At 39.2% G+C, this 21,046-nt stretch overlaps 2 protein-coding genes and 1 long non-coding RNA gene across 3 annotated transcripts in view; all 3 read left to right on the plus strand.

Moving 5' to 3' along the window:
- Nucleotides 1–21,046, plus strand: part of LOC5579957 — a 36,064-nt gene that overhangs the window by 11,229 nt on the left and 3,789 nt on the right. The gene's annotated exons all lie outside the window — the stretch shown is intronic.
- LOC110674218 lies at nucleotides 4,295–4,854 on the plus strand. Its single transcript, XR_002498742.1, has 2 exons — nucleotides 4,295–4,628; nucleotides 4,717–4,854. It is a non-coding gene; the product is annotated as an uncharacterized LOC110674218 (long non-coding RNA).
- LOC5566440 lies at nucleotides 9,208–11,688 on the plus strand. Its single transcript, XM_001650781.2, has 3 exons — nucleotides 9,208–9,617; nucleotides 9,681–11,063; nucleotides 11,138–11,688. The coding sequence occupies exons 1-3, from the start codon at nucleotides 9,359–9,361 to the stop codon at nucleotides 11,554–11,556; spliced, it is 2,061 nt and encodes a 686-aa protein (XP_001650831.2). The 5' UTR covers nucleotides 9,208–9,358; the 3' UTR covers nucleotides 11,557–11,688.

Below are 21,046 nucleotides of genomic sequence, written 5' to 3' on the forward strand. Positions count from 1 at the left end.
AGCTTATGGAGTTATTCAAGGCAGGAGGAAAGCGGATTGCATTGCTTCCTCTGGCTAATCCCATGCGTGCATGACATCGAACATCATCAGAATGTAAACGTGGTACAACATGACGAAGACAAGTTTTCATGTATTTAACATAGGCTGACAAAATCGGGTCAAAAAGCTGACAAAATCGGGGGTAGACAAAATCGGGGGCAGACAAAATCGGGTCAGTACTGTATTTTCAAATGGGGCTCTCTGTAGAAAATTTCTTGGATCATTCAGTCGAGGACTTTTTTAGCAAAACAGTATACATAAGCATACATACTCGATATCTAATAAGAGGATCATAGTAAAAGTTAGATTTCACGTCTAGCTTGATGGTCTCTTGGATTGCTTTTGCACTGATTTTGTGTTCTCACGGCGTGTTTGGTAGAACAACATTATCACAAAAAATAGGTATCGCTAAATCTTTCGCCATTCAAAAATGTAGATTTATTGCTTTCATTTGACGTGTTGTCAAAAAAAAAAAAAAAAGAAAATCCACAGAGGAATCCTATTATTTTTTTTTTCATTTTTGCTTTTTGTTCCTTGAAGTACATTATTTTCAGAGGTAACCATGGTAAAAAGCAGTTTCTTTTTGTCTCAGGCTCGATGGTAGCTTAAATTTCAAATGAAAGTTTATGTAACTAAGATATATAAGATTACATGTTGTTATGGACAAAAATGGCCTTTGTGACATTGTGAATTTAATATGCTATAGGACAGTGAAGAACACACTCAGTTGAGTTCAGCTAATTCTCATTCTTTTATCGAGATCCACACAGCCGAGTGGTCAGCAAATTAATTTTAACTGATATGTCTGCAAAAATCCAAGTTTACTCAAAGCAGCGCAATTTTAGCGTTACGTAATAAATGGACGCTGCCTTATTGACTGAGAATTTGATGCGCTAATCGTTCATTAATGAGATTTTTTATATTGTATGTAAGAAAAATATTCTCAACCGATGAGATCCAACCAACTTACTGCTGTGTTAATATTTCATCTATTTCAAATTAATATAATATACAGAGATGCTTGACAAGTTTGGTAGGGAGAAAATAAAGAAGAGAAGATAAATCATTCGGCTACTTGAAAACTGTGTTTTTTTTTTATTTTGTATAATGGTTTACTGCCGTTCAACGCACATTTGTCCCGTGGTCGATAAGGTTTACATAGAACATGGTACAAGTAAGCGTAGAAGGGCAGTTGATGTGCTGGTAGATGTATGGGGCAAGTGGGACTTATAAGTAATTCAGTAAATTTTCCAATGAAATTTTCAATTCGAAAAACTTTATGAATAATCTTACACCGAAACAACATGCCAAAATGGTGACTCTTTGAATTGAAAATATCTTTTATATCCTTGACCAGCGTTCACGCCGATTCAAGCGGTTTGAAACAGTCGATGGAATTCGGTGGAAGTTTGTTCATTATGTCTCTGCAACGGAGGGTCCATGGACATCTAATATCAAAAAGAAGGGACATATGATTTGACTCTTCCTGACTTAAATTTATGTAGCTATTTGAAAAGCAAAGTGTTTGATAGAAAATCTTGGACTATTGTCGAGCTCCTCAAGACCTTTGTGCCGATATCATCGCAAAATCGCCCAAAAAGCTCCAGAAAGTAATGTAAAATGCAGCAAAAGGAGCTCTTTTTGCTACGACCAATAAAGGCAGTCACTTGATTGATGTTGTTTTCATGAAATAGCCCAAATAAATTGCAAATGTTTAAATTAAATAAAAATACCTCATACATAGAAATTGGCCGACGTGAAATATGGCGCACTAGACTGATGCAAATTTTGGAATTTTTGCTCCCCTATGCTTAAGCGGTGACAATTATGATGGAAACCATTCTCCCAAAATTTGAAGTGATTTGGAAGAGATTTGGTTGTGCACAGGTCATTTGAAGTTTATATGGAAATTACTATGGAAAAGGCAAAGCTTTTGTGTTCAGTCCTTCTCGTTTGCTCGTACTAATAATTTATGGAAAAGTGAACAAACTCTACTCTTGTCAAATCTTCCCAGCTACAACTTTGCCGAAGACCACATTTTGATGGGACGTAAGGATAATTTGTTATTAGTGATAACAAAGTCTAAATCATGCTGAGATGATTATTCAATTACTTTCAGAGCAACACTGCTGTTTTGCTGTAGAACATAGTAGCCTGGATTACTGTGATCTATTCTACCCGCCAGGAGCACCAATGTTGCCTGCCGAGCAGTTTGTTAAGCATGCAAAATACAACCCCAGTTTTTGATTAAGAGTAGCAATTTATCCTTAAGTCCTATCAAAATGTGGTCTTCAGCAAAGTTGTAGCTGAAAGGATTTCACATGAGCAGAGGTTGTTCACTTTTCTGTGGTGACCGCGTCCATCCATTTTGGATCGGCCGAAATTCCTCCGCTTCTGGTCCGGGAACTAATAGCGCGTCAAGCGGTCGAAATTCCTCAGCTTCTGCCAATTCTTTAGACGGATTTTGCGACGATCGGACGCTTGACGCGCAAATTGTTCCAGGAGCAAAATATTATGTCGAAAGGATAGAGGCCTGAACATAAAAAGTTGGCGTTTTCCATAGTAATCTCCATATAAACTTCAAATGGCTTGTGCACAGTCAAATTTCTTCCGAATCATTTCAAACTTTGGGAGGATGTTATTTACCATAATATAAATCGTTTAAGCATAGGGGAGCCAACATTTCAAAATTTGCATCACTCTAATGGCGCACCCTGTATTTGCTGATGTGCGCACAAATGGGAGTTCGAGATATTGAAACCCTCAAAAGAAAGTCTTCATAATTTACAGTAAATTGCAGTTACCGTAATTCGCGGTGTAGTGGATCAGTGGGGAGAAGTTGATCATTTCCTTACCCACATGTACAGACTGTAAAGAAAGCTATAATGTGGTTTCAATTATCAAAAATTTTATAATGCCGCATTATCTGATAGCTATTCTTGATTTTCATAAATTTGGCTTAAACAAAATTACACCGTCTTCAGCCATAGGCTGCACAGACTGAACATAACTTACATTAGACAACGGACACACGGAACGACCAGTGGACCAGTGAAGAATTTTTCTTTTGATGAAAAGTTTTCTCCGACTTTGGCGGGAATCGAACTCACACTCACAAGGTATTCCGAAAAATGACACTTGGTAGTGACGTATTCCTATCGCAATCTCGAACGAGTACAAGAGAAAGCAAAGCCTGCTCTCTTTTACTATCCTTCTTGATACGTCCGTAGAATAAAACAAAGGTGGTTTCTAGTTTAACGTATATTCTATTTGGTGGTTGGACATATAATGAATTGAAAAATAATTTGTTCTGTCAAGGCCAACATTTCATGGGTTGCCTTGATGTAACATCTCCCCCTTAGAATAGCCAATATCCTTGAAGTTTTGACGGAAGCCTAAGTAATCGTCTAGGTCGATCGGGAACTTCCGGCTCGTCTGTTGGAGTTGGCTCAGGTTCTTCGTGTTGTTCTTGTTCATGTTCTTCTGCTGCAGGTATTAGTAAAGCTGGTAGGGTAAAGAACTACTTCGGCACTTGGACCAATTCCCGGCACTCTTTGAATAAAATCTAAAATTTCTTCGTTTTAACATAATCAACAGACACTGACATATTTATTAATAATCAATGAACTATATGTGCATCGAATGTTACATAGGCAATACGTGTATCAAATACAAATTCTGCACAAAAAAATCAAATACAAAATATTATTTTCCACTCCACAATCATGCTCAAGTTTTAGAGTGCCGAAATTAATCTTTCCACATTTACATTTTTACATTCACTTACCATGAGGAACATAAAACACGGGAAATCTCAGCTTTGCATGACCTTTTTGCGATTATCACTAGCCGAGAATACATTATAATATCACTGCTCACATTTCATACACTTACTTATATAAAAATAGTTTGGAAACCATCCGATTAAATAGTTCAAAACTTTGCCTAATTTTAATGAACAAGAATCACTTTGGCACCGTTGCTTCCATACCAAAAGTGTTGTCAATCTGTGAACGAACTAATCTTTTCTTTAAAATCTGAAAGTTGTTTCAACGGCAAGAACAGTAACAGAAATATGTTTCAAATCATAACAATTAAATTTGATATTGATCTAGCTTTAAAAATATGTTTGTATAGTTGTTTTTCATCAAATTTTGCCAAAATATTTTATTGGGGATGAAATTATTTTTGGAATTCAAAATTAAAAGTTTAGCAACACTTCATCTTATCCATACACGGAGTCTGTTAGTATGCAATAAAGAAAGCGAATAGATTTATAAAGGGCCAACCTGTTTTGCGTTGCCGAAGACTCGATGGAAGGTATGGCAACGTTGATTTTCTCTCCCCTTCATTCGCATTGCATTATAACGCAAACGTAATAATGACGTCATGCATACCGCATTGAAGAACATTCAAAGTGTGAATGCAAAGGCAACATAAAATCAGCACACCTATTTTTCGGCTCCTTTGCTTTCAGTCATCTGTCAAACTCTTGTTTTGATTTTGTTTCTGCACCGTAAAGTTCGGAGCGGCATCTCGGCAGTGATTAGATTAGGTTCCTGCTCAGAAATCTCACCGTTAATTACCAGGTAAGCATATCTTGAACAATAATTTCATCTGTTCGGATCAGATACAGATCAGACACAGGTGCATACAAAAATTTCATGCTTGTTTCAGCTCATCAGATGGAGGCAAACGAAGCATCGATCGACGACTGCGAGGCGAGTTTCTCTGGCCAGTTTCGGGGTTCGAATGGCCCCACGCTTGGTGCACAAATGGATGAGCCACTCGATCTCTGTGTCCATCGTCATTCAGGTGAGTCCTTATTTTGTTACCAGTGCTATAATGTAAGAGATTAGCTATTCCCGGCGGCTAGTGGTTTTGTTGACGAAAGCTACAATCGAGCTTTCCAAAACTGTTTGATTCTTGAAATCTTGTTGACAAAACAAAACTACTAGCTGACGGGAATTGAGGTGAAGATGCATCGAAGCCAAATCTCGATTCAAGAGCACAAATGCAGATAACCAGACAACCGTTCGCGCTGGAAACTTGATCGATTGGTAACTTGCTGGTGATGACCAATCGATGAAATTTTCAGCACGAACGGTTGTTTACTTCTCTAGATTTGTGCTCTCGTAAAATAGAGGATTGAATCCGATGCAACTTCATCTTAAAATCACATGAAGACGACTAAACAGCAGTACAGAGCGGAATTGTACAATAAAGCAATCTCTTACAATGCACTAGCACATAATTTCCGACCGAGGGTTGCCGAGTAATCTGCCCATTCTCGCATAACAGTCCCGTTCATAAAGGAAATCCCATAGAATATGGGACTATTATGTGAGAGTGGTAGTAATGTGGTTCATAGGAAGGAGGCAGCACATTGTAGGAGATAAATTCGTAGCACTCTAGTCGAGGAACGTAGTTTGTGAAGGAGGGATTCTATGACTGAGGCTGAATATTGCTCTAGTTCATTTTAGTTTAAATAGGGTAAAGAGCTACTTGGACACTTCCATGATTGACTTCGGCATGGGGGAGTTTTCTTAGCCGAGTAGTTTGAATCTCTGCAATAAGAAGCACTTCTGTACGCCGCATATTGTGGCCAAAGCTCAGTAGCTTAAAAAAACCCTGCCGAAGTGAATCAAAAGTGTCAAGAACAGGGTCCCGCTCCCTATGCGTGCTGTAGTGTATAGCAGCCATATAACGTTTTATTGGAATATGTCAATAAATTTTATGGGTCCTAGCTTATATTATATTGCTCATTTGAATCTAGTTTTTAATGCCTTCAACGCTAATTTAGGCTAGGACTGGGGCTAGGAGCTGTACTGCCCATAACTGCTAAACAGTAACATTCGACATTTTTGACAAATTGGAGTTAATACCATGGAGAGTCATCAAATCCCAAGTAACCATGGAGCATTATATCATTGTATATATAATGCAGCTGCATTGCCGTAAGCCTATCATTAAAGTAGTTTAAAAGTGGAAAAGGGCACTTTTACAGTTGAACTAATGTGAAAAGGACGATAAAGCAATGAAGCAATTTATAAAATAATATTAATGCAGCAGTACAAATTATAAAGTGATGTTAGTGCATTGATACAATTGTAATGTAGGGTTAATGCTTTATTGCTTGACAGCTCTTGAAATTTGTCGAATAAAAGCAATGTTGCATCAATGTTGTTGATGTGCAGTAGAATACGTGCAATGTTGTAATGCTTGTGGTTACTTGGGATGACAAATACTTTCGATCAACTTAGTCATCAATCAATCAATCAATCAATCAGTAAGTTGATCGAAAGTATTTGTCATTTGATGACTCTCCATGGTATTAACTCCAATTTGTCAAAAATGTCGAATGTTACTGTTTTGCAGTCATGGGCAGTGTAACAATTATGTAGGTAGTTCAATATTATACAGTGAAATCTACATGAATCAATGTTCCATGGCTAGATATCGACTCATGATATGATCAACTTCAAATGGTTCGTGGTTCTAGTTTTTTGTTATAATAAGTGCTAGTATAAATATACAAATTATTTACATATCAACTTTTTATTCCTTTATTTTATTAGTTGAATGAGTATGAAACAAATCAGTTTGGTATAGGGTGAAAATACTATTGTTTAACGGTACAAACAATCATTACACATACGTTATTTATTTTCGCTCTGTCTTTATAGTTTAACTATTTTCAAACTGTTCGCCTTACAGTGCACATTGGACCGAATCGACAATTTAGCCGGAAAAAAGTGTTATCTCTGTTCTCGTCGAATTTAGACGTTCGATGTCTTGAGAGAAGTTATTCGTAATTGAGTTTTGCATCTTTTAAGGAAAAAGTTAAATAGGGTGGCCCATATTTAAGCTAAAATTTTGACTCAAACTTTTTTGTTTGACGAAATTTGTGGCTGCGTATTAAGTAGTAGTAGTATTAACTTAGGGTGGACCCAAAAAATCAGTTATTTTGATCTAACTTTTTTGTTTTCAGTTTTACGTGAATGTGGTCTTTAGAAGAGTTGTAGAGGAAGTAAAGATACACGTTTTTGCTGAACATCGTAAGTTTGTAATTCTTGTGATTTTGAAGTTATAAGCAAATTTAAGTGAAAAACTATGAAATCTTTAGATGCCCATAACTCATGAAGTTGGTTCGATAAAATTTTTCTTTAAGTGGCATTCGAAAAGCCATACAATAGGCAACTTTTGCTGCAAAAACTGGGAGAACGTATTTTTGTAAATTGAGAAAATTCACTTCAAAGACACACTTAAAAAACACGAAATTCGCTTGTAATTCACAAGATTTTAAAGTTAACGGCGTGCTATCTTCAGCAAAGTTGAAGACTTTCATTAGATCTACAACTTTCCCATACACCAATCTTAAGAGAAATGTGCAACAAAATATGAAGAAATGATGATACGATTCAGATGTAGGTCACCTTATATTTATTACTATAAAACATTAAGTTAGTATATCAGCAGTCGCTTTCATATACTTGCTGTTGTAAACTTTGTATGGTATTATGATTTTATTATTATTTTATCAGTACTCAGTGGTATAATTCACGTATAATTCAAAATGTAAAATTATGCCAATGCAATATAAGAGACTTTAACTGTTTCGTCATTGTGACTGCTATTATTGTGACTGAATACATACAATAGTGTCCTGGGATACAGAACTATGGAAATGGTGGAATAATCTAATATTATTGAAGAAGCCAAGGTTATCAAAAAGTGTGTAATTTTGTATTAATTAATAGTAAAATGTTTTATAAGTTCTAATATTTTTGTTTCACATTTCTCCTCAAATTGGAGTATGGAAAAGTTATAGATCTAGTTAAATTCTACAACTTTGCAGAAGACAGCACGCCATTAACTTTAAAATCTTGTGAGTTACAAGCGAATTTCGAGTTTTTTAAGTATATTTTTGAAGTGAATTTTCTCAATTTACAAAAAATACGTTCTCGCAGTTTTTGCAGCAAAAGTTGCCTATTGTATGGCCTTTCGAATGCCACTTAAAGAAAAATTTTATCGAACCAACTTCATGAGTTATGGGCATCTTAAGATTTCATAGTTTTTCACTTAAATTTGCTTATAACTTCAAAATCACAAGGATTACAAACTTGCGATGTTCAGCAAAAACGTGTATCTTTACTTCCTCTACAACTCTTCTAAAGACCACATTCACGTAAAACTGAAAACAAAAAAGTTAGATCAAAATAACTGATTTTTTGGGTCCACCCTAGGTTAATACTTTCAAAATCAATTTACTTAGCTCAAATGAAGAGTTAGATCAAAAGTGTCTTCGACAATCAAATTCATGAAATTTATTAACGTTTGGAGGACGTTTGGAACTTTTCATGAAAATATCGAGTTAGAGAGGTAAGCTTACTTGGGAAATTGAAACAGATAGCATCGTGTTATGGAACATCGAGTTAGAGAGGTATCGACTTACAGAGGTATCAAAGCATGCTAGATTGAAGGGACCGCACATCCAATCGAGTTAGGGGAAATATAGAAGATATATAGATATATAGAGATATATAGATAATTATTCACAATCTTTAGAATCTTAGAAACTTAAAAATTGTTTTTGTTGGTAAAGTGAAACACGATTCTCATACAGTTCAGTTATCAAAACAAAGATATATTGGAATAATTACTCTAAGGGAAATTTAACACCTGTTAAAGCCTTTTTTTCAAACCGTACAAAACTTGAGGATATGGACACGATAAACGAAAATCGGTTGAGCCATCGCAGCCAAAAATCCGTTGAGATATTTTTGATCCGGTGGGGCCCAGATAGCCGTAGCGGTAAACGCGCAGCTATTCAGCAAGACCAAGCTGAGGGTCGTGGGTTCGAATCCCACCGGTCGAGGATCTTTTCGGGTTGGAAATTTTCTCGACTTCCCAGGGCATAGAGTATCTTCGTACCTGCCACACGATATACGCATGCAAAAATGGTCATTGGCATAGTAAGTCTCAGTTAATAACTGTGGAAGTGCTCATAAGAACACTAAGCTGAGAAGCAGGCTCTGTCCCAGTGAGGACGTAATGCCAGAAAGAAGAAGAAGAAGATATTTTTGATCCCGGGGCTTAATAATTGTTTTTTTTTTTTTATAATTCAATAATTAATTAATAATAGTTTTTTATAATATAAATTTCAGAACAAAAATCCAGCGAGCCTTCTACCGTTTCTCCAAATAAAACGGCAGCAACTTATGCGGACCCATCTTCAAAGAAGATAAGAAAACCATACTTCAAAAACTATCAGCAATCTGCTTTGGAAACAGCAATCAACAACATTCAAGGACGGGCTATGCCTTTCAAAACTGCTTCAAAGAAGTATGGAGTTCCGCGAAGCACTCTCCAGTATCGCTTAAGTGACAAGTTTAAAAATAAAGGTACACGCGGGCCTTACACCATATTTTCAACGGATGAGGAAAATCGCATCGTAACATGGCTTAAAGATATGGGACGAAAAGGCTATCCGATCACGCAAAACAGCCTTCGATACAAAGTATCCAGTTATTTGAAATCAAATCCCCGGCCAAATCCGTTTACGAACAACACACCTGGTAAGTAAGAACACTTTTACTAATAATGATTTTCTAACAATTGTTACTTTTATGTTCTTTTAGGAAAGTCGTGGTTCAAGCTGTTTATGAGACGCCATCCCGATCTGACGATCCGAACTCCTGAGGCAGTAACAGCAGCGAGTTCCAAAGTCACAGAAAAGGATATTCGGAACTGGTTCCGAAACGTGTACAGCTACCTAGAAGATAATGATTGGGCAGACATTTTGCTCGATCCGGCTAGAGTTCTGAATGGAGATGAAACAGGATTTAGTCTGAATCCTATTCCGAAGCAAGTAATCGCGTTGAAAGGCAAAAAAGACATCTCATTCATCGAAGCAACTAGCAGCAAACAGAACGTGACGGTGATGTTTTCGTTTGCTGCTAATGGATTTGTTTTTCCTCCAGATGTCATTCTCAACATGAAACGACCTAGCAGAGACATTTTGAGAGCTTTCCCTGGTAATTGGGGCATTGGAACTTCAGAAAATGGTTGGATGAACACCGCCAATTTCGTTAAGTACATAAGACAAATTTTGTATCCAGCGCTAAAGCAGGCAGGAACTAAATTTCCTGTCCTGTACTTCGTAGATGGGCACAGCTCCCATACAGCATTTGAAGCTGCTGATGCATGCCAACAGTTGGGCATCATAATGATTGCACTCTATCCCAATGCGACTCGTATACTACAACCGGCTGACGTGGCTATTTTCAGGCCACTAAAAAATAGTTGGGGAAAGATGGTTGATTCTTGGAGAGCAGAACATCCATCAGAAAAATTGACATTAACAACTTTTGGACCGCTGCTTGAACAAGCGATGGATATGTCTTTCACAAAAACGACTATTATTAACGGATTTTCAGTTTGCGGTCTGCATCCGTTTAACGCAAACGCGGTTGATTATACAAAATGTCTTGGTAAAAGCGCAGAGAAGGATGACGCGGTTGAAGATACAGATTCAGCATTGATTGCAAAGAGCACACAATTGTCTCCATCAGTGCCAATTTCAGCGATGAACAATATGGAGGACGAAAGAACTACTCATACTGCGTTCAAGAGGAGTATTATGGTAGATGAAGACGTCGCTACGAAGGCTATCGAGTTAATCGGAGAGTCAAAGATAAATCTGTATCTAATGGAAGACTCAGAAAACTTATCGAACGAAGATCGAGCGTTGTCTTATATATATCAAAACATCTTGAATCCAAACAATCGCTTAACAACTGAATGGTGTGAGCAAGTTGCAAGTTTCGATGATTCCACGAATGTTATTCCACCGGCGGATGGTCATCTCTCATTTGACAAGGAAGTTCCACCTTTTGAGATTGAGTTGCAGGACGACGAAAAGGACGAACAAGGATCATCTCCCCCATTCGAGAATGACTCTTTCAATACGGTTGAAGTCATTGACCTATTTGAAGAAGCGGGTGATGCTGTCGCCGTTGAAGGTACGATATCTGAAGGTATTTGCCAAAGCTGGTGTAAATAAAAAAATACTTTGTTCTCTTTTGATTTCCAACAGATGCTAGTTCTCCGGTGGTGCTACGTGACTGCACCAACACTATGAGGGAAGACCAGGTTGATGAGTTCTTTGTTTCTCCGCCAACTCCAAAGCGCAACCCAACGCATCGAAATTATGTTAATCGCACACATATTGTGTTAACGGCTTCCGAAAGGCTGGAGGAAATGCGGCTTTTTGAAGAAAGAAAAAAGCAACAAACAGAATTTAAGAAGAAAAGAGCGGAAATGCGTGAAATTCGTAAGAAAGAAAAAGAGAGAGAGGCAGAAGAAAGGAAGAAGAAGAAGTTGTTGAGGGAAAAGGAGAAACAACTGATGATTCAGCTGAAAGAAGAGAAAGCACTGAAGAGGAAACAAGAAAAGGAAAAGAAAGAGTCTGAGAAAAATAATAAGAAGCAAAAGTTAGCGAAAATGATACTCTAACAACTTGAAATTGATTATTGAGCAACAAATGCTGTAAGAATTCGTACATCGAGATAAGGCAGCACAGATACAAGTAAAAATGTTGTTTCAAAAACGATAAACATTACAAATAATAAAAATCAGAAAAGAAAAACTAGCAAAATGATAATTCAAACATAAAACTAATGTGAACCTTTATTTTTGAAACTATACTCAAGAAAGAAATTCCTAAATAAATTTTCTCTGGAGAATTTTTCTTCCCTTTAAATTAAGATGCATTAACTCTCTTGCCCATATACATTATTTTTCCATGCGTTTCTCGTGCACTAATCAAGTAATGTCTCTACAGTAACTCTTTTACTATTTCTCATTGTAGTAAAACTTGATGTAGAAACTCCAAATGAATTTGAAAATACTAGCAAAAATTGTCTATGAATTTCTTGGGATTTTGTTTTATAATATATCTGAAGATGTCTTCTGGAATGATTTCAGAAGCCCTCCAGAAATTCACAGAGATTTCTCACAAAATCTCTCGTGAGATTCGCCCATTAATTCCTCCATCCATTTTTAAAAAAATATGTTGATGTATTTCTGCAGAGTTTGCATCGGAAAATACAGTGGAATTTCAATACAACCCCCTTTAATAATATTCTCAAAGTTTGTTACGAAAGTTTTTCCAGATACTTCTTCTTTCTGGCGTTACGTCCCAACTGGGACAAAGCCTGCTTTTCAGATTAGTGTTATTATGAGCACTTCCACAGTTATTAACTGAGAACTTTCTTTGCCGATTGACCATTTTTGCATGTGTGTATCGTGTGGCAGGTACGAAGATACTCTTATGCCCTGGGAAGTCGAGAAAAATTCCATTTACGAAAAGATCCTCGACCAGCGGAATTCGAACCCACGACCCTCAGCATGGTCATGCTGGATAGCTGCGCGTTTACCGCCACGGCTATCTGGGCCTCAGATACTATTTCAGGAATTCTCCAAAGATTTTGCTATTTTTTTCCACTAATTGCATGTTTTCTGCAAATAGTCACATAGCAATTACTTTAAGAAAATCTTCAAGCCTTTAATTAATGTTGTTGAAGATAATAGTTTCAGGATTTTCATTGGAAACCTTAAAAGTTCATACGTCTATTTTTCCATATTCCTTCAGCCATTTTCATATGGTTTCTTTCATAAATTTCTCAATAAACTCGACCAAAGATTACTCGTTAAGTTCCTCAAGATTTTATTCTAGGAGTATCTCTAACGTTTCATCCAAAAATTACTCCTACATATAATTTTAGAGTATCCATATGGATTCTTAAAATTTTCATCTTAGATTTTACATTTGCAAATACAGGTCGGACTCGATTATCCGAAATTTTAGACTCGATTATCCGGAGTATGTTTTCTGATATTCTTCTTTTGAAGATTTAATGCATAAATTTGAGTTTTTTTAATATTGCAATATACGATATAAATGGTTTAGCAGTTTTGGGTGTAGGTAGGAAAAGGTGGGTTTGATGATTTTTGTGATGCTGGTCTAAAAATTTGTTTTCTTCTCAAGACCCCTAATGTTCCTGGAAATATGTTCTTTTACCGCAAATTTTAATTTTTCTTTTAGTGATTCGATTATCATGAGTGAAAAAAAAATCGATACTCCGGATTATCGAGTCCGACCTGTAGTACAAAATATTTCTATCACTTCTACACAGATTTCGTTAGGGATTCTATTGGATATTTTTAAGATTTTTTTTAGAATATCCCTCCTTTGTTTAATAGTAATCATTGCGATCCAACGTTACCAGATATCAAAAAGAGAAAGAATCTATACATCGATCCATATAATTTTGTTTCAGCTTTTACTGTCCGTTTACCTAATTAAGAAGTAATGAACAGTGGAATCTCGTTTTACCGACAACTTTTATACTGAAGAAAGCTTTCTATAGCGTTTTTTTCGCTTGAGATATATTTTAATGTTATATATTTCTCTATTATGACGGTCCCTTGCAATGTAGTTATAACAAGCATCGGCTGTATTGAAATTTCAGCTTTAGGTTTGTTTAGTAACTGATAATTATAACTCGATATTTTACAAGGAAAATAATTTAAATCGAGCATGATCAAAGGGGTCATGCATTTCAAGGGGTGATGGGGTCAACCCAAAGTGACAAGCCTGGCACATTTTTCAGAAGACATACAAAAAGCGTGACAAACGATGGGGAGATGCGAAAAAGTTGAAGTTAAGCGTGAAATAATTCCTGAAGAATCCAAGGAGTAATAATAGTAATATTTTATCCGTGATTGAAACTTTCTGATAAATAACACTTTTGTTACAATAGTTATGCATGAAACGTGCAATAAGCAATTGAAAGTTGTTTTGCTGGTCTTGCATTGCGTTTCTTATACAGCCATATAATAGTTAAGCGTGAAATAATTCCTGAAGAATCCAAGGAGTAATAATAGTAATATTTTATCCGTGATTGAAACTTTCTGATAAATAACACTTTTGTTACAATAGTTATGCATGAAACGTGCAATAAGCAATTGAAAGTTGTTTTGCTGGTCTTGCATTGCGTTTCTTATACAGCCATATAATAGCTTTGTACAGAGTTATTCAATATGAACAGCACCAGAAACGGAATCAGAAACCAACAAAACCGTGATAACATTGTCTTAATGTTGATATGCATTTCGTTTACGGTTTTGGTGATCAAATCTGTTATAACTAAGCTTTCATTCAATTTGGGCTGTTACCCTATGAATTTCAAATATGACGGAAATCAGTTCAATTTCACAACATGATATATGCCCGTTAGGAATAGTAGAAGAACAACAAGGATACGCCCTTTATCCATATTGTTTCCCTGCTTTTGGTGTAGTGGATTTAGCTGTCATTTCCAGACCTAAGTTGCGACCTATACATATTTCAATCTTTCTAAGTGTTAGTGATTTTAAACAGACTGCCAAACTGAATCATTGCGTGCCGAAAAATATTTCGGGGTGATCGAAATTGGTGCAAGTCGTTGTGAATTATTATTGCTCGAATGAGGGCTTTTGTGGAAAATTGCTTAAATTATCTGTTGTTTGTCGAAAGGAGAAGTTATAAACTTGATCATAAAGGAATAAATTATCAGGTAAGCTGTTCGTATCAATTATAAAGGACCATACAGTTCAAAGCTATGCATGTAGTGCCAGGAATGGGGTATAAAACCCTACTTCTTCGAGTGAAACTTGATCATGAACAGCATTTAGTTCTTGAATGTTGATTGGGGGTAATTCGGCAGGTTCCTGTGGCAGGCCAAATTCGTCAAGGAAAATGGAAAGTGGTGATTCTTGACAGCGGGGTATTTCTGCTTCAACTCGGTTTTTCAGTTGATTGATGTGAGAACGGATTAATCGCTTGCCTTGGTTCAGTAATACGTTGTAATTGACCTTTCCAATCCGTTCGATGATTACAGCGGGCATCCAGGACCATGAATTGGCTTGGTGGACTTGGGCATACACCGTATCACCTCGGTCGAAGTTCCTATGATCTCGTTCGGTAGCATTATTCTGACGTTCTGTTTCTTCGGGGTTCTGGCGTATATGGCTATCTGGAGGTTTCAATAGAGCTGCCACCGTCCGCATTGGCCGTCCTAGCATCTTCTGCGCTGGTGACTGTCCTCCAAGATCTTGTGTTGAGGTGGAGCGGTATACGGTGAGAAAAGTGTGCAGTGAATCTTCTAGGGACTCTCCTCCCGAACGAATTTTCTTCACGCTTCTTTTTACGGTGTCCACAAAACGTTCCGCCAACCCGTTTGACTGGGGGTGGTATGGAGCCGTACGGATGTGACAAATTCCAAAAGATTTGCAAAAATTCTGGAACTCCGAACCGGTGAATTGTGTTCCGTTGTCACTTACCACGGTCTCGGGAATTCCAAACGTTGAGAACATCTGCTTGAGGAGCTTAATCGTCGTTTTTGCCGTTATTTATTTGGTCAGCACTACTTCAGGCCATCTAGTGAAAGGATCAACGACCACCAGAAAGTAGTTGCCATCTACCGGTCCGGCGTAGTCTATGTGGATGCGGGACCACGGTTTTTCAGGAGCAGGCCATGGCTCTGGCTTCGTCTTGACAGGAGCCTTGGCAGCAGTAGCACAATGAACGCAACGTCGGACAAAATCTTCAATTTCACCATCTATTCCGGGCCAGTACACGTAGTTGCGGATGATTGATTTCATTCGTACCACGCCAGGATGACCACGGTGGAATTGATTGAGCAGGCGTCGTCGAAAAGTTTCCGGAACGATCACTCTTTCCTTGAACAGTACGCATTCACTGATTATGCTGAGAGATTCTCGTCGGTTGTAGTACGGTTGAACTTCTTGAGCTACTTGCTTGGAAACAGCTGGCCATCCGTCCAGAATGTACCGTTTTACTTGCTGGAGAATCTTGCACTTTTTTGTGGCATCTTGGAGTGCTGAGAAAGAAACGGGAACTGCTTCTACCGTCGTGTTCAGAATGCTTACCATATCTTCTTCTAGCGAAACTGAAGCGATGATGTAATCTTCTTCTGGACGCATGCTTCGGTCGATGAGGCGGGAAAGCATGTCAGCACATCCAAATTCGTTGGTCGAAACATATTCAATGTCGATATCATAATTCAGCATGATGAGAGCCCAGCGCTGCAGCCGGTTGGCGGTGTGCACTGGTATGCCTTTCTTCGATCCGAAAATCGACAAAAGTGGCTTGTGATCCGTCTGGAGCGTGAATCTTCTTCCCAGTAGAAACTTGTGGAACTTGGTTACACCATACACAAGGGCTAAGGCTTCTTTTTCCGGTTGTCCATATGCTTGCTCTGCAGTTGTGAGAGAGCGTGAAGCGTGTTGAATGGCTTTCAAGCTTCCGTTCGGGAACTTGTGGAAGATTACGGCTCCAATTCCTGTCTTCGATGCGTCTGCAGCAACAACAATTGGTAACTTTGGATTGTAGTGGGTCAGGAGAAGGTTGGTTTTCAGCACATGCTTGAATTTTTCGAAAGATCGCTGACAATCGGCACTCCAATTCCACTTGACGTCCTTCCGCAGTAGTTGATCCAAAGGGTGACGCAGGTCGTGAATGTTTGGAACAAACTTAACATAGTAGTTCACGGCTCCAAGAAACGATCGCAATTCAGAAATGTTCTGCGGTGGAGGAATTCTTGAAATGGTCTTCACTTTCTCCGGGTCTGGACGGATACCACTGCGGTCGGTAATGTGACCTAGGTAGCGGGCTTCAGTTTGAAAAAACTTGCATTTTTGCATCTTCAGGTGAAATCCCCAGTCCTTTAGCCTTTGTAGCACTAGGTTCAACGATTCAGCGTGTGACTTCCAATCTTTACCAGCAATGATGATGTCATCGATGAATGGACGGACTCCAGGAATGTCCGCAACAAGACTTTCAATCAGCCGTTGGAACGCTCCCGGCGCTGACTTGACACCTGGAGCTAGGCGGTTGAAGCGAAACAAACCTCTATGCGTGTTAATTGTTAAAAGTTGCGTGGAGTCTTCAGTCACCTCGCACTGCAGATATGCATCGGATAGGTCGATCACACTGTAGTATTGACTTCCTGCCAGCTGTGCAAAAATTTCTTCAGTTGTGGGCAGCGGATAGTTGTTGGCTTCCAGTGCGTTGTTAAGTCCGGTCGAGTAATCCGCGCAAATCCGAACTCTGCCATCCGGTTTCTTGACAGCAACGATCGGTGCTGCCCATTCCGAAAAATCAACAGGTGTAATGATTCCTAGGCTTTGTAGTCGATTGAGTTCAGCATCGATCATCGGAACGGAATGAAATGGAACAGGTCGTTTTGGGCAGAAAACTGGCGTGCTTCCCGGCTTCAGATGCAGCTGGACCTTCGTGCGGTTGCACAACCCAAGCGATTCGCTCCTTATGGTTCATCTTCAGTTGTTGAATTTCTCGCTCGATTTCTTGCTTTGAAGGTACAACGACTTGATTGCAGATTGTATCAAACGGAATCGACCAGAGGTTGAATAGGTCAATCCATTCGATGCCCATTAGATTGAGATTTCGTACGGATGTCACGAAACATCGGCCTCGCTTGGTTGTGCCCTTTAGCGTTACATTGCAGTCAAACTCACCGAGCAGCAGAAGTGGTTCGCCCGAAGCGTTGGAGGCTTGACTTGATGATGGTTTCATCTTCGGCTTGCCGAGTTCTTCCCAAACTGCTTCCGAAACGATGGTAATATCGCTGGCTGAATCCAATTGAAGAGAGATTTGAACGTCGTTGATCATCATAGTGACGAACTTCCGTTTCTTTTCACGATGTTCAATGTGGTTGACGATGAATACCCCTTTAGTTTCAGCGCTGGATTTTCCCTTCTTCCGCTTCTTGCTGTTGTTTGTTTGAGCTGAATTGGATAGCTTTGCAGACTTCATGGAGCAGGAACAATATCCTTCCTTATGACCGACGTAATTACATTCCTTGCAGAGGTGGGTGCTGTAGCCGCATTCCTTCACGAAGTGCATTTGGCCACACTGCCAACAAGGAGACTTCGGCTTCTTACTTTCATGCTTCACGGAAACTTTCTGATGCGTTGCGCTCTTCCTGTCCCTGACGGCGTGAACCATTGATTTCGAACTGCCCTGCTGTTCGATGATCGTGGTGTCTTCCTTCAGGTTGACAAGGCGTTGATACTCGTCAATTAACGACTGGAGAGTGGCTGGAGCTTCAGGCTTTTCGTGTTCCAGAATTGAAAGTAATCTTGCTCGGACATCGGCGTACTTCGAGGCTTTCAATCCGCTGACAAACATCAGGCACTTGAAATGATCGAGAGTGAGGTTCTGGAATTGAAAATCTTCACAGGCTCGGTTCACGTGTCCTCTATAGCTGATTATGTCTTCACAATCGCTCTTCACCAACTGGAGACATTTGAATCGCTTGCGGAATGTGGATATTTGATTACCAAAAATTTTCTTGAGGATTTTCACGGTATCTTCAAACTTGACCTCTTTTGGCAACTTCGGCAAAATGTAATTGAGATAGCGGCTGTGCGAAGCGGTGTCTAGCTTCCGGAGAAGTAGACGAACTTTTGCGGCATCGTCCAGCTGGCGGGCATCATTCTCGAAGAGGTCTTGATAACGATCAAACCATCGACCAAACGTGACTCCGTTTTCTTCATCGAAAGAGAATTCGGTAATGTTTGATGACAGGGATTCCAAAATCTGCTCTTGACTTTGATGCTGCGGAAGTTGCTGCTGAACCGCCATTTGCTGAAGAAGCTGGGCCATTTGAAGGATAACATCTTGAATTCCAGGTTCTTGATTAGCTGGCATGTTCGTGGATTCTTATTTTTCGTCGCCAAATGATACGTCCGTAGAATAAAACAAAGGTGGTTTCTAGTTTAACGTCTATTCTATTTGGTGGTTGGACATATAATGAATTGAAAAATTATTTGTTCTGTCAAGGCCAACATTTCATGGGTTGCCTTGATGTAACACTTCTAGCCCCATGCTTGGCGATAGGAATGACGACACATGTTTTGATTGAAAATCGTTGTTTACACGTGGGAACAGCCTACCTTGTTGTGTTTACCGTGATTTAGAATTTGTCCTAGTCGTTCCTGTGCCATGACCAGGCCTAAAAGCATGCATGGATAAACGTAGGTGCCCCATCGTTAAAAATCGCGAGGTTTTTGCGAACGGCGAAATTTGTGATAGTAGTACCTCGTACGTTGGAACGACTGGCTCTGGAACTTGATCAACCAAGTCACAAAGCTGAGTTTCCAATCGCCACAGACTGGTACGAGTTTGAGCTCATTTTGATTGACCTTTGGTAACCCTTTCGAAGAGTGTTATTCATTATGGAGAGTCAATGCGATGGGTCTATTGGATCGCCAGGATTGCCGGATGATTTTCATTTACCAGTAACTCTAGGTCTGGAAGATTGTTACAGTAGCCGTTCATATTCCATTGTAATGCAAACACTGAACGATTAATACGGCTTGTTTTTCTGCCTTCCTTTTTAGATGCAGACTCCGTTAGAGTTTTAACTACCTCGTGCCCTGACAAGTTGTTACCTTTGCCGAAATTTCTGAAACATGATATAGAGGGTCGTGTGTGGTTTCCAATATCGCTGCCTGGAGTAGAGGTCCCACATTCGCCAGAGTTACAGGGTTTGCTGATCTGGGACTTCGAAGGTATTCGTTGTTGTAGTTTGTGGAACAGCCAGGTAGAACTGCAACTTGAGTTCAATTGCGGGAGCAAATCATAGAGTCATAGAGCTGTGCATTCATAGCCTCCAGTCCAAGTGGACGATGAAAGATGTCTCCGAAACGGGGTTGTAGATAGGGGTTCTTTGTGTGGTATCGGTTGTTGCCATTTCATGACTTTCTGATTCGAATAACAGGCCGTTTACAGTCTTCAACAGAGCTCCACCGAGTGCAGGTCCCAGTTTGGGACCCAAACTTGGCAGAGATAAAGAAGACGCTGGCATATGCTCCCGAGTTTTCAGAATTTTAGTTGTAGCAGTTGTTCTTGACTGAAAGAGCGTTCGGCAGGGTCTTCTAGCGTTCCGCCTTGGCTCTTGCCTCCAACGTTGTCCTTCGGGGAATTGGGCATCCCGATCTTCACCCACTGAACGGTGGCAGAGGCAGGTGCTTCAGTTTCCGTTTGCTTGCTTCCCTCGTTGTCCTTAGGGGAATAGGACGTGAGCCTCTTTTGCGTCCCTCTTCCAATACTGCTGAACAAGTGCCAGAGGTTGTCCGCCGGTTCCGGTACGACCAGGACTTCCGCATCGGCGGGGCCCTGGCTGCCCGGACAGGGCACAAACGCCCTTTTCAACCGACCTGACCCAGTGACCCACCGTAATAACTCCGGCCACAGGAATATTTCCGAGTTCCTCTGACCACTTCTAGAAACTATTTACACTCCCGTGCAAAAGTTTGGGTTCACCCCCTCAAAAACATACAAAAGTGTTCAGTCCATATCTCTGTGATTACACGTCCAATTGAAACTCTTTAAGCCGCATTCAAAAGGCAAAGAGTTATTCTTACTTCGTATGTATTTTTCCAAAAACATTTTTTTGATTTTGTATACTAAATTTTTACTTAAAGTTGTTACATTTTTCAAAAAACACCCTAAAAAATCATATCTAATTTCCTCAGCATTGGGTCGACCAAAATTTCAAATCAAAGTGTCATTAGAATCGTAATCTTATATTCCTTAAAGAGACCCCACGAAATTTTGGCGGACAAATCTGGAAAGTATTCAAAATCAATGAATCAGTCAGTCAAGTCATCGTGCAAAAGTTTGGGTTCACCTCTCAGTACGATGCAAATCGTGCAAAAGTTTGGGTTCACCTGATCCGCACGCACATAATTTTTGTCAATATCTCGGCCATTTTTCAACCGATTTTAATAGTTTAAAGCTTTTTTGAGCGCAAATAATGGCGCGTAACTTTTGCACGATGACTTGACTGACTGTTTTATTGATTTTGAATTCTTTTCAGATTTTTCCGCCAAAATTTCATGAGTGCTCTTCAAA

The sequence above is a fragment of the Aedes aegypti genome, chromosome 1, assembly GCF_002204515.2.
Source record: "Aedes aegypti strain LVP_AGWG chromosome 1, AaegL5.0 Primary Assembly, whole genome shotgun sequence".
Taxonomy (NCBI): Eukaryota; Metazoa; Arthropoda; class Insecta; order Diptera; family Culicidae; genus Aedes; species Aedes aegypti.

What these genes read in the sequence shown, in the direction of transcription:
- LOC5566440 (XM_001650781.2), top strand. Translation starts at nt 9,359, where the DNA reads ATGCCTTTCAAAACTGCTTCAAAGAAGTATGGAGTTCCGCGAAGCACT. An exon ending in GTTTACGAACAACACACCTG is followed by an intron (nt 9,618 to 9,680) that starts GTAAGTAAGAAC and finishes ATGTTCTTTTAG; the next exon opens with GAAAGTCGTGGTTCAAGCTG. An exon ending in TGATGCTGTCGCCGTTGAAG is followed by an intron (nt 11,064 to 11,137) that starts GTACGATATCTG and finishes GATTTCCAACAG; the next exon opens with ATGCTAGTTCTCCGGTGGTG.